Genomic DNA, 14,680 nt, shown 5'->3' on the forward strand with positions numbered 1-14,680 from the left:
CAAGTATTCAAATATTTAACTAATGCACTTGGCTGAATTTCCCAACAGTCTGTAATGTTTTCTCTAGAAATAACATAAAGCAAATCGGTCAGAAGGAAACACCACTAGTTCTTTTTTTTTCCTCCCAGCGTGTCTGAATGTTGTTATGCTACACTGATACTTGAACTATGTGGAAGCAAGAACAGACTGCATTGCTACCAATCTGAGGCATCCTGACTTAATCTTAGCCACTAACAGAAAGTAATGCAACTCAATGTAGCTGCCTTTCACTGTGGCCTAAGGTAATTCATTATTACCTTGCATTTGCCATCAGTTCATTACGTGCATACAATGAATGCAACTCAGCTGACCAACACAAATTCACTATACAACATCTTCTATCACCAGTCCAAGGCTGAATTAATCCCAGACTTTCACCAAGAAAACAGGAAGCTCCACATAACCAAATTTTGTGTTGCATTTTCCTTTCATCATTCCCAAAAGGAAAGCTTCTTACTCATGTTTCTTTTATATAGTTTGTTTCTGCCTATCATTAGCAGCATAAATACCACAATATTTTAAATATCAGAAAAGATCCTTGGATTTCTGTTGATCATAACCTGATTTCTAACACATGCCAGAACTCCTACCATAAAGCTTAAAGCAGCAACACTAGTAACAATAGCAAATTAAGCTCATAGGCTTATATTCAAGCATACTATAATCACACCCTTGTTCTGCTACCTACAGGCACCTGTCGGAGAAAATTATTGTATTAATAATTCATGTGGAATTTAAAAAATAAAATAAAATAAAATTCTTGTTAACCTGAGATAGAGGAGGAAAATACCCAACAGTTAGAGCATTGATCTCTTATGGGGATTCTTTAAATGCTTAAAAGAGAATAAACATTTCCAAAGGTGAAAAGAAAAATGAGACAGTAATTAAGCAATGACATAAAGTCATACTTCTCCCCTTAGCAAACTGAAATAAAAACTATTAATTGCAAGATATGTAGAGCTAAGAGACATACGTTTCAAGCTACCCAACACTTCATTATGGAAGTAAATTTTTATTTGCTTATTTTTCCAAATGCTAAGTTTTTGGGTAAAGTTTCCTGTCCAGATTATGTCTTTCAATTAATTTTAGTAGTGGAAGGTGCTAGTATAATCCATTCAACTGCTACCGAAATGAGGTGTGGAATGAAACACTTGTTTGCTCAAATCAAATTATTAATCATTTCAGGAAGACAATCAGAAAGGCTTCAAATTTGACAGCTCTCATTAATCTACTGCTGTCTAGCTAGCAGTGGCAAAAATAAATGACAGAGCCTCTTTTTTCTCTGTAGTGACAGGTGGAAAAAAGCAGGTTGAACAAGAAGTATCCTTTCTGTGAATCTGAGAGCTGCAGATCCAAAGATTTACATGAGTCACTACACGCCACAGGGTAGTAATCTCATTCAGCCTGTTGGATAACCTACAAAGCCATCCACATACTTTACTAGTCTATCTTTGGTACACAAGGTCTAGAAATTTATAAATGATAGACAACGGCCAGAAAGAACACACCTTTTGCACAGGTATCAAGTCCTACAACAACTAAGAATGAACCACCAACAAACGCCAGATGTTCTAACTCACATGTATCAGCTGTCAACAGGATTCAGCCCACTGAACAAAGTGTGTCATGGACTGTGTGCAGGACAGTGTTGCTCTATGTTCGAAGAAATAGACATCTTAATTAAGGTAAGAGGCTTCAAAGATCATTCAACAGTAGTATAATGGTGATTAAAGTCTTCAGCTGATCTCATTCTCTATTATTTTAGACACTGTGAACACTTCAGCAAAGTAGGAACACTCAACACCTAAACTAGAAAAGTTAGATACGGCACAGAAGTTTTCTACTTTAAAAGAAGAGAAATGAAGCACAGAAACAGCAAATGACTTTTTTGATTTTTATTTGATTTCTGTACCTTCACTTCAAGCTCCTTCTAAAATACTGTCATCCTCTTGGATTTTATTCAATTCTCCTAAGACTTGGTCACTCTCTGCACACACACACTGGACAGCAGATGGAGAACAAGTTTAGCCGGCCTGAATTTCTTTCCTACTCTTTTATCAATTGCAGTTGTCCTCTGCTATTTTTGCTGTTTTCAAACCATTTTCAGAGGTTTTTTTAATAACTGAACTTTACAAAAATATTGTATGATTTAACTTACACTATTATGGAAGATGTTACGGTTGGGGATCAGAAACATATTACAGCTCTGTGACCATTATAGCTAAAGGCCCCCAAACCACCTCAGATTATTGTACAAGTACTAGAAATACATAAGGCAACAAGTATTATGTTCTTCTAATTTTCTACATTTAAATTTATTTATGTATTTCTTGGATAATTGTTTAAATATTACAACCCATCCAATTCAACTTATGTGCTGTTTTGACAGAACTCAAAGTAACATGATATGACTGGAATCTCAGGCACATCTCCCTGGGTGCAACAACGATTTAACAGACAGACACCACCTCAGTGTCCCAGCACCCCTACACAGTAACATTCAAACTAGCAATAAAAACACATTCTTTTTTAAAACGGTTTTCAGAACTGGATGAATTGATTAACTATTAAAATTATAAGAAACGTCGAAGGGCAGCATCAGTCCATAAGAGAAACTGCAAGGGTTTCAAAGAAGCCCCAGTCTGATTCACTCTCTCTCCAAGCAACAGCAGAGGAACCATGTCCTATCAAATGACCCATGAAGCTTGTTGAAGCAGTCAGCAATCAAGTATTTTCTTTATTCTTTTTTCCTTTTTTTTTTAAACAAAGTAAAATAATCTTGAAGCAAATCAACAAGCTTAGAGGACACAACCACTTGGAACTTATGCACTCAGCACAGTAAACTACATCCTGCTGGAACTTCTGTGCGTAGCTGTACTGTATCACTGCTATCTAATCCATTCAGGTAGGGAATTTCTTACAGATGTCAAAAATTTGGCAGCTTGCAACAGACAGGCTAGACAGCACAACACCCGTGCCTTTGAGAAATCCAGCATTCTGATAAGGATCCAAGGTCAGAATTTCACTTGGATTATCTTTATTCTTTTATTCACACTGATACATTAAGACTACTGAGGCACATTTGCACAGTATGTCTGAACACTCACACTTAATTAAATCTTATTAAGGAGGAACAGTTCTATGACAAACCATTTGTCCATACGTCAAGATTTTCAAAAACTGAATAGTCTATACAGTTTGTTTGCAAGATGACAAAGCACTGCTACCCACAAATGAAAAACTGCAACCAAAAGGGTTTAAATGAGTAATTAAATGGCAATTTTAAAAAAATCATAATTAAGCTTTTATCTCTAACACTGACAGACAGCCCATGATTGATTTGATCCTTGTGCTACTTTGAAACTTTATCATTATCTTACTTGGCCCAATTCAGAATGAACTCTCTCTGCCTTTTGAGGGATCTTAAAAAGCCAACACCAGAAACCCAGAGGTTTGTTAGTATTTTCATTTCAAGTAAGATGATGCTGGCTTCCTCCTACTCATCATCCTCCAAACAGCTGCTCTGTCACTTCTGATACAAACTGGTGTAACTGCAACTTCCTGTGGCAGTTACAATTGACCATAATATGTCTCCAGTATATCTGGCCGGTGCAACTTTAGGATCAAGCATTCCACATGTTAGAAGTAATTCTTTGTGCACTACAAAAACCTGGGATACCTAAACATCAAAAAGTACCACCTCCCTTGATCTGCCAGCAATGCTCTGCCTAATGACACCCAGAATGTGGTTGGCCTTCTTTGCTGCAAAGAAATACCTCAAGAGCTATAGTGCAGCAGATGACTTACTCTTTGAGCTCTCTCTTTTAACTCCTGATCTTGAGCTAAGAAAGCTTGCATCCTCTTTTGGATATCCGTAAGTTTTTCAGGATTAATTCTAGTCAAGAAGAAAAAGAAAAAAGTTAGCTTTAATTATTAGAACATGCAAAAATAAGCCCCTATAAAGTTCTGAGAAGTATTTTCATGTCTTCTGCATTGTTTTAATATGCATTAGTTATTACCACTCCAAAACAGCTTAGAATAGAACCATATTAAGGATGAAGCATACACTCCTCAAACAATTAAGATAGAAAAATCAAATGGAAGCTCAGACTTTTTATCCAGAGACAGTTTTCAGTGAAGCCAAAGTCAGCAGTACTTCTCGGATGTATAAAAATGCTGAGGGGAAAAAAAAAATGGAAAAAACGTAACCAATTATAGTGCTACTTTATACTGAGACAGTCTTCATAACAAAATTCTCAGCATTTCTGAAAGCTTAAATAAGATCCATTGCCCTGGGAATGCTGAAATTTATGTACTTCTTTCTTACAGCCAGATGAGCAAAAATAAAGCACATTAAGATTAAACAAACTTAAAAGCTCCTCAATATATTGACCAGGTGAATAAAGAAGGATAACTGAATAATAGAAAATGCCATTAAACCTAGTAAGAAGGTATACAGTTCCTCTCCCAGACACTTACACCCATGATACCTACACTAATCCAGGTTTATTTGCCCAGATCATTTCTTATCTACTTCTGGTTTTGATCTGCTAGTGTCACTCAAGTGTATCATATGAACTACCAAATATGAACTACCAAATATGATAGGAAGTTAGTCTTCGAGTAGAGGTCAAAAAGATGCACAACTACCAGATTTCTTAATCTGGTTCTTGCTCCTGTGTACTGTTATCCTATACTGTACAACAAAACATAGCCTTTACTAAAGGAAATCAAGGAAAAAAAAAAAAAATCAAAATCATGTCTCTTTGCATAGCAGTAAGTCAGTCTAAAAACCCATAATTAATTAAAATACGAGGCAAGAAACATTTTATAGGTTTTTTTTAATATAAGACATTATGATCATCTATTATTCTTACTAAATATGAACGCAGCAATTAAGGAAGGGGTTGGAGGGTATTACCTAAGAATACTTTAATATTTAAAGACATGAAATTTTACTCCCTCACCATTTCAATTTCTTATCTCTGTCAGATACTTTCTTATCTCTGTCAGATACAGCCAGTGGAAAACTGTAGTGAGCACAAAAGCTATGTGGCTACAGTTTTAGTGAGAGATCAAAAAGCTGAGCTCCAATTTCAAGCCAGCATATAATTTGCTCTGAAAGTGTAAAGACATAAGAAAAAAAAAAGAAAGAGGCATGAAAACTTCAGTGGGGGACAAACTGACCAACAAGTCTTTGAAATGCAAAGCAGGATGGAATGCATACAAGACACCGAAGACAGAAAAAGTAAATAGAAGACTCTTCTAGATTTTAGTCTATGAAACAAGACTGAGAAGATGACAATGAAAATATTTCTGATCTTAACAAAGGAAAAATGTACAAACACAAGGTATACTACCTCACTGCAGAGGAAAGACAGGAGGAAGAGTAAAACGGCTGGCTAGAAGAAATCAAAATGTTTACAATGATCTGCAACTCAAGAAGAAAGCTTAAATTAGAACTGAAGACAACTACAAAAATGGCACAAACACTAAGAGGACAAATATTAAGAGGAGAGGGACTCTTTATCAGGGAATCAGGGACTGTAGTGATAGGACAAGGGACAACAGATTGAAACTTAAACAGGGGAGATTTAGGTTGGATATAAAGACAAAATTCTTCACTATGAGGGTGGTAGGACACTGGAACAGGTTGACTAGAGAAGTTCTGGATGCCCCATCCCTGGCAGTGTTCAAGGCCAGGCTGAACAGGGTCTTGAGCAACCTGGTCTAGTGGGAGATGTCCCCTCACGGCAGTGGGGCTGGAACTGGATGATCTTAAGGTCCTTTCCAACCCAAACCATTCTATCATTACATACATGGGACTATTTGGAGATAAAAACCTAAAAGCTAAACACTTAAATGAATTACCATAACTTATAAGCTTGCCTAACAGCTAAGAACCAGTAAGCTAGAACCAACTATACAATGACTAGAAGGGGATTTTATGATATTGTCAGTCATTTTACCTAGGCTGTTTATTTTCCTCACTCTGTGAGCACAAACATTGCCTTTAAGGAACAGAGTAACTTTCTGAAACTGTTGTTTTGCCTAGCAGTTACATAAATGTCCACACTTGACTGTGCCATGGTGTAAATATGAACTCAGCTTGCTTGGTCTTATGAATTGGTAGACAGCACTCTCCAAACTTTCTGGTCGATACGTACTCTGCTTTCCTCTCATTTCCCTGTTTTTAACACCAGGATACAAGCACTGCCTCTTCCCCATTCTCTCCAAAGCTGAATTTAAACAAAAAAAATCTCAACAACCACCAAAAAGACCATGCTGCCAGGATGTAGCAAAACAGTTGTTCTCAGCCTGGAGCATGGCTGCCTGTGGTTACATTGGACAGCCTGGAAGGCTGGAAAGAGTAGGAAGAGTTGGGACCTAAGGAAGGCTGTTCACGGTTGCCAGCCTCACACCAGCAGATCACATACAGGTGCATAACCACACCGGTTAGTGACACCAGTGGACTGTCCTACAGTAATGATGGTAACTGGGATGCCACAAGTTTAAATACATTCCCTAGTAATAATTTTAGTACTATGTGGAACACATATCTGAGTATTCTCCACTGTTAGGGAAAAAAAAATAGTTATTGTTATTTTCAAGAACTCCATTTTTGTCATAATTTAAAGCGAGCAATATTACATAGTGGGTATCTACATACCCATACTTCCTTTGGTAAAATTTTCTAGACACAAAATTTGTTAAGAAAACCCCTTAGAAAGCAGCTTTTATCGTGTTACTCAACAAAACTGGATGCAATTAAGTAGTCTCAAGGTATTATTAAAAATAACTTCAGTTTACAGCTTGCATCAAAAACTTTGAAGTTACAGACTCCTTATAAGTATGTACATAATAGTTTATACTTTCAGAGTAGCTTTTTGCTGTATTTGAATGCTCTAAAATACAGTACTTATTACTGCATACTTTGCATTTTCCCTTGCTCTGCCTGAACAATAAAAAAGAGATGTATTGTTAAAAGCTGTAAATTGGCAGCCTGTGCTGATTAGAAAGGAATGGGATACTAACAGGGTCCACAGGGAGGTAGTATTTAAAATTCAAAATTAAGAAAACAGCCCAAATGCTAGCCTTTGGAATAGGTATTCTGGAAAAGAAAACAGTTTTTCCCCTCTCTCTTTTCAAATTATGGACCTATTAGCTCTGTCTAAATGAAATAAAAGTGCTGTTTGCAACTCAGAAAATACAAACAAGTAAAGCAACAGAAGACTGGTTCTTGTGATCCTTACACAAAATAACAGGCTAACTTGAACAGCAAAACATACACTTTGACATAGTGATGTTTTAGAAACAAAAAGCCTTCAGAATGAATTTCAGAAGTCTGCAGAGTTAAACCCAGCTCTTGGCAGTGAGCAATGCTCATTACCTTCTAACTTGTGAATTAGACTGTAAAACTCACAATTCCTGAGAATCTAATATTACATGAATATGCACAAACCAGACCAGAAGACTTGAAAAGAAGACCTGGAACATGATCCAAGGGTTGATGCAACTTCTTCAGTAATTTATCAACAGATAAAACACACCAGGGTTGTATTAATTGGGAAAGTGGCTAGAAGTAAACAACCTAAGCAAATTTGTAGTTAAAACCTTTTAGGATGAAACTGGCTTGCAATCCACAAGTAATTAAAAGGAACTTTTTTTTGGTTGTTTTGTTTTTTTGGGGTTTTTTAAGGATTTTAGTTAGCCTCTTACTATTACGATGTTAAACCCATTTAAGCCTTATCCACACTAGGAAAACAATTCTATGTAAAAGAATTTCCCTTCATTGATGTTACAAATACTAATAAGGTATGTTTACAGATTAGAAAACTGGATCTCAGGGCAGGTTGTTCAAATATCAACCAAAAGCCCTGACTTTGCCTATAATGACTCCAGTTCAGAATGTTACTTAAATGTATTTATTATGGGCATATATCTTAGTAGCTTGGTAAAAGAGTGAATTTTTGGAGTGGTGTTCTAAGGAAAAAAAAGAAAATATCAATCAGAGAGTTTTCCAGTGATAAAACATCAGATTAGCAAGAATGTGTTAAGAGATGCAGCCACAGATGTCTCTGGAGAGACACATCTAACTTGTATTATAAATAGAAGATGCATTTACTGGGAGGGAAATGAAATGTTTGCCTTATTAAAATTGAATTGTTATTCTGGCACAAAAATACTGATTTGGATTTACATGAGTAAATACAGGCTAAAGAGGCTTTTTTACCATTTTCTGTGATAAGCTGTTCAAACAATTAACTGCGTTACTCAAGAATTTAAGAGCTTAGCTATCAAAGAAAGGTGGAATATTTATAACATGCATGAGATCAGATGTTTATTCAGTGAATATCAAAACAAGATAAATTATTTGAATAAATATTTTAAGAAGGAAAAAGATGAAGTTTGGAAAAAGAGACTAATTTGCTTAGGCTGTGCTGGTTATACAATAGATCCTTTTAAAGCACTATGATGCTTAAAGGAAAATAAAATATCTTATTTTAATTCAGTTTCTTTAATCTGTTTCTTTACTGATATTGTTCACATTCAGTTGGGGGTTTTCTGTTTTTTTGTTTGTTTGTTTTTTGTTGTTGTTGTTGTTTTCTGTTGTGTGGGGCTTTTTTAACTGCAATGTCAAAAGAAAGCTTTAAGCACAATTAAGACTTCTGGTAGTTGTTTGACTCCGTTTGCACTGTTTTAGCAAGAACTGTCCCATGTTTGAAGTTCACACATGTTCTGCACCAAATTGGTAACGTTTAACCAGAAAACGTTTAACCAGCTACTGTATACATTGTTTGCTGCATAGAAGTAGCATTCATAAGTGCAGTCCACAAGTGCCTCTGAAATGGCATATCCTATACATCAAAAATACGTTAAAAGATAAAACTAAACCTTAAATCTAAACCCTTCTACAGTTAGGTTTAGTCAGTTGTCTTTTGTACAGATAGCATAGGTATCTAAAGGTTTCAATCAGAATACTCTCTCTAGTACGTAAAATGACCATTTAGCCACATCTTTTATTTCCTGTTCTTCAACTGATTCAGAAAGATCATGACAAATTACAGGAACAGTACAGAACGAAAGAAAAAACAGGTAAGAGAAATGAGAATGATAACAAGTATAAGAAAAATACAAGGACAGATTAAAGAAACAGTAATTGTTTAATCTGCAAAAGGAAAGAAGAGAAAGAGGTAGCATGATAATGTCCACTTACATAAAAAATAGATGCAAAGAGTAAGAGAATAAATCATTTCCCATATATTCTTGGCACAGGACAAGGGAAATATTTCACTTAAATTACTTCCAAGGCTTATCAGACACTTGAAGAAAAGACGTTAATGGTAGGAACTGCTGAGTATAGATGAGATCACTTTAGGAAATTGTGAAGATATTAATTGGCAAGTTAGACAAGCATCTGATAAGAATGATTTGTGCAGCTGATCCTGCCTTTGAGAAAGGGATAGAATAGTAACCTCTGAAGGTCTTTTCCTTCTACGACACTATCAAAATAAAATTATCTCCCTTGTTTGTCCAGCTCCAGGCAACTCAAGCACTTTATTCCATTAGGGTTGTCATAAGCTCATCACACAATATTCCTGTAGAAAGAAAGCTGAATAACAGACAGACCATTAGTCACTTACTTGATTTCACTGACAGGTACTTTCTTCTGTGCCAACTGTTCCACCATACCCTTTTCTTCTGAGGGAAGCAATACTAACAAAGCTTCACCACCTTCTTTGTATCTGGGGGGGGGGGGGGGAACAAAAGAGAGATCTCAAGAAAACATGCAAGAAACAATTTTTATAATGTTTTCAATAACCAATGAGAATTTACATTTGCTTCCTTAGAAGCATCCCAAAGAGCAGGCAAAAATCCTTACTTTACAAAAGAAAAAGAAGACGCAAACCAGTTAAGTGACTTGATAATATCTCCACTTGAGCTTATTTCAAAACTATGTCTAGAGCCCTAAACATTTGGGGCTAAGATACAGGTTGAGAACAGTGGATCTCTTCTTCCTTAAATGAGAACTATTAGTGGCAATCAAATGGCACTTGATTAAAGCATACAATATCAGAAGACCAGGCTACCTGCACTCATGTTTTACCAATAGGCAAGTCTTAACACTTGGTAACAATTGATTCTTCTTTAGATAGGCTGCAGATGAAGAAGGTAAAAGCTAGGAAAGGATAAGTGCCTTGATCCCAAACAACTACTTGCATATTAACATGTCACAGAGGCATCACTGAAAGAAAAGCATAAAATCAGGAGTTCTTTCATTTACAGAAGCAGTTTTTAAGTGCGAAAGAAAAGATATAATCAGACCAATCCTGTAAGAACAGCATCTCAACCTAGTATTCACTCCTCAGTGCACTTAATAGCTGTATCAAATATAGCTGAGTTGGTAATTACTCAGGATACATGGTTGGCAAAGACAAAAATTCTTCTATTTTATTCTTAAAGCAACTTCCTGTCCTTTTTTTGTGTAAGAAAATGACAGGTCCTACTTTCAGCAGCTTCATGACATTCATGGAGTAAAAGAAATACCCAAGAGAATTAATAAGCAAACAAGACAATGGGTTTAAGTCCTACTGGAGAAGCAGTAATGATCAGTTAGCAGGTATGCACTATCTAAGTCCGTATCTATCATAACACATATATTGTTTCTTTATTTACATTTACAATCAGTTCTTAAGAGTACAGATTGATAGGAAAATATTGCATGAAGTCCTCCATTATATTAAAAACAACAATACAATGGAATTTCAGAAAGATGCCAAAACTGGACAGAATCCAACTCACAACCAACTGATGAGAGCAATGGGTGGGAGAAAGCAAATTAAGAGACTACTAAATTACTATGTAAAGCAACTCTAAACTGACAAGAGGTACTCACGGGGAAGTCCCTAAGCAGCAGCAGATTGTAAGCCTATACATAAACTGCTATGACTAAGAGTGTTCCACTTATTTGAAACAGAAAATACTCTTTGTATTATTTTTCAATTTATGTTTTTGTTTTTTATTTTTTTCAATTTCAATTATTTTTCAAGCTGGTAAAACTTTTCATCCATCCTCAGCATATCTGGTTTGTCCTTTCTGTCTTCCTACAAGGAAAGTTAACGGTTTCTTCTATCTTTATTCCACTCAATCTATTGCTATTTCACAGATTTTCAGCTTCTGTTAGCTCACCACACATTTCCCTGTTTGGTCTTTATTCCAGCTGCATTCACTCTTCTCCATCAAGAGAACCATCAAGGAAAGGATATTATACCAAAGATACAAACCGGCAGCAGAAAAGTGGGAGTTTTTATTAGTTTGTCTTTGATACCACACAGAACAAGGCTATGCCAGGGTAGGTCACTTATCTTTCCAATAAAAGCTCAGGAATGACAGATGAAAACACCAGTTCAGTCTTTGTGCAGAGAAAAGGGAACATAAGTGCTGTTTAAGGAAGTCTTAGAGTCAAGACTCTTTGGCTTAAGAGAGCTTTTTAACTGGTGACCAGAGAACACAGAAGGATGTTCTCAGGCACACCAAACAAATCATACCATTAACTGATGAAAGTCATTTCAGATGGAATACAGGGAGCCCACATTTCTCCAAGTATAAATAGTTGTCACTTGGCAAAAACAGTACTGCAGAACTGTTTGAAAACTATAAACACTATCTGTCACAGCATAGTAAGTAATGCAAATAGCAACAAAATCTGCAGTTAAAACACTCTGACAGCTTTTATTACAGCTCTCTGCTCCGTTTGATGAATTTGAAAAATCACAACAAAATGCTCTTGGATGCTTCCCCCCCACACCTCCCAGTGCTATACATGATGAGTTTAGGGACGTAGCAAATGTTTCCATCATGAGATTTTAATGCCTACATTCTAGACTTTGAAATTTTACATAGAAACCACATTGATACCACACAGGATGTGTCTCTGCCACATACCAGCACTACATAAGTTTACTGGTTATATATGGTTTGGTAAGAGTGCCAAAGAAATGGTAAAACATTTGGACTTCATCCCAAAAAATACTACTTTAGGGTTGTGGGTGACAGAGAGCTATTGTACAAAAACTTTATTTTAATCCATTTAATTAGCAGACCTAAAGTGTTTTTAATGCAGAAACATCAGCTTCCATCATCTTTCTGGAAAAAAAAAAAAAAAAAAACCCAAAAAACCAAACAGAATTCTAAAGCAACCCATATATATGTTTGGTTGTCTTTACCAACAGCATAGGAGGACATTAAGTCACTGCTGACCACACACCCCATGAATGTTTGCACCCTTTATATAATAATTGATGTTGGGGATGACTTGCTTACACAGACCAAATGCACCTTCTAAGAAAACTATCTATATTTTAATCCAGCCACACTCCAGGTGATACTTCCAGGAAGTGGGTGCATGTCAGACACTGCCACTGCTTGAACAAGCAATGAAATCCCAGAGAGCCACAGAACCTTAGAGGACTTTGCATTTTACACCAAAAATTGATGATCACAGTTCCAAGGTGGCTAATTATTCATCAAAAGAACCTGAGCTCTCAGAGCACTGTTGGAAAGAAGGATGAAAATATTCTCTTTTATCTACCCAAAGCTTGTATCATACAGGAAGACAGAGATAATGTTGCTGCCAATACCAGTCTCTTACCTATTTAAAAGTGTGGAGTAACACACAGCTCTGTTCTTCTCTTCAAAACAGATGATATGAAAGGATTTCCTAAAAGAGCTATGTGAATGATCCAATATCGGGAAAGAATGTCTGTTTAGTCTCTTAATAAAAATCCTCCTCATTTGTCAAGATGACAAAAAAAGTCTTGATCATACTATATGAACACCTACAAAGGATATTTTTGCAGATTTCTTTAATCAAAGGCATGAAGCAATTTATGTAGTTTTGTCGCTTCTGGCATTTCTTACCCTGGAGTGCCTGACCTGGCATTCTTAAATTGTTGCTTTATTGTATTTATTTTATTCAGTGTGCAACATGCTATAAAAGGCCAGTGTATTACAAATCATGGAAGAAACACCCATCAAGGGCCAGAGAGTGCAGATACCCTCTCTACAAGCCACAAAACCAAACTCTGGAATGATACAGTACAGTAAGTATCATTCTACATTAGTTTTACTTTCATAGCTTTTCCTCAGCGCCCATGAGATCATGCTTAAAACAGGATGCAGGATCAGATGAACCTTCAATCTGACCCTTGAAAGGTGTTCTTGTGTGTTATGAGTGCTAAACACATACGCCAAGTATTTTTCAGGAAGTACAAATTCAGAAGATGCAATTCTGAAGGCACATTCCATAGATAACTCACAAAAAGAAAACAAGCATTAAATTTTCTATCTGTGGACAACAACTAGTTCAACGTTTACATTGTCTTTATATAGCAAAAATAGTACTATAGCCAAGTAAAGAAATAACCACATTAAAACAAAGACACACAGGTTTTCAAGCACCTATACTTTCTCATATTTTGGCAACTACTAAGGAAAACAAAAAGCAACACTAAAAATTTCTCAGAGCTGATGCCTTCAGAAATTCAAAGGGACTGAAAGATATCTGGTAAATACTGATGCAGTGTAATCTTTTTCCTTGCCTATTTTGGAAACATTCACTATTTTAAATGCCAGTATTTTAAATGCCAGTATTTTAAATGTACTTGAAGTTAAGGAGGAACAGTCTTTGCCTGTTTTTATATTGTGCAATTTAATTAAGCCAGACAGTTTAATATTAATACTGTTCTTTAGGACTAAATATGAAAATAAAATCATTACAGAATTGAGAAGGCTGAAAACCAAACCATCTTCAGTACCATTTGGGAAGGTTTGTATCTGTCCCAGTGGGTGTTTAGTTAAAGAAAGCAAAATGCAAACCTATAAAAAAGAGGAGTTTACTTGGATAGAGTATTATCTTATTTGTCAAAAAAAGAAAAGAACAACCTAGTAATGTGGTTATAAGAAAATCATGGTTTTAAAGATAACCTCAAAAAGAGGTTGCAGCAGAAATTTCAGTTTTCCAAAGTGTTTTCTCTGTGTCTTTCATATCAAAAGCTTCTGTATTGGCAAACCTATGAAACCTGCATAAACAGTAAAGAACACTTAGATCTTGTTTCTACTACAATGCCTAAAACATCAGAGAAAAGAACAGTATTCTAAGTATCCACCTCTCCACTAAAGCCAACAAGAGAGTATTTATAGTAGACAGATAAAATTTTTAAACCTTTATGGATAAAAAGAGTCAACCTCAGCCACTGAAATTGTACAGCAGGACTACTTCTGCAGATGAGACATTAGGAGAAGTTCTCCCCACCCTTGCTCACTGCAGCCTTGAAATTGTCCATCATCACCAAACCCACGTATCTGTCCTAAAAGGCTAATTCACTCTGGTGACTTATTATTCACTACATTTGCACCTCAACTGTGTTGGAGAAAAGTAAATTAAAAACCTCAAAGTAATCAAACTTTGTTGCATGTGTAGTAATTGATGGTATTACTCATCTTGTCATCTCCTCAAGGTGATCAAGAAACCAGAGCAGGGATGCATCTTTGCACTGTTAATTTAACAGTCTCTCAGGACACCAGATACAACTCGCTCCAAATCTAGGGAAAATTGCATCTTGCTCACAGAAAATATTTC

The 14,680-nt window shown here is 36.0% G+C and overlaps 1 protein-coding gene across 1 annotated transcript in view; it reads right to left on the reverse strand.

Moving 5' to 3' along the window:
* DDX10 (DEAD (Asp-Glu-Ala-Asp) box polypeptide 10) overlaps positions 1-14,680 on the reverse strand; it is a gene marked incomplete at its 5' end in the record, with an annotated part of 160,176 nt that overhangs the window by 126,625 nt on the left and 18,871 nt on the right. The window contains 2 exons of the mRNA XM_010011938.1: positions 3,847-3,934; positions 9,684-9,785. Of these exons, the coding sequence (XP_010010240.1) occupies positions 3,847-3,934; positions 9,684-9,785 (190 nt within the window). The remainder of the gene's footprint in view (positions 1-3,846; positions 3,935-9,683; positions 9,786-14,680) is intronic.

The sequence above is a fragment of the Nestor notabilis genome, unplaced genomic scaffold (assembly GCF_000696875.1).
Source record: "Nestor notabilis isolate BGI_N333 unplaced genomic scaffold, ASM69687v1 scaffold903, whole genome shotgun sequence".
NCBI classification, from domain to species: domain Eukaryota; kingdom Metazoa; phylum Chordata; class Aves; order Psittaciformes; family Psittacidae; genus Nestor; species Nestor notabilis.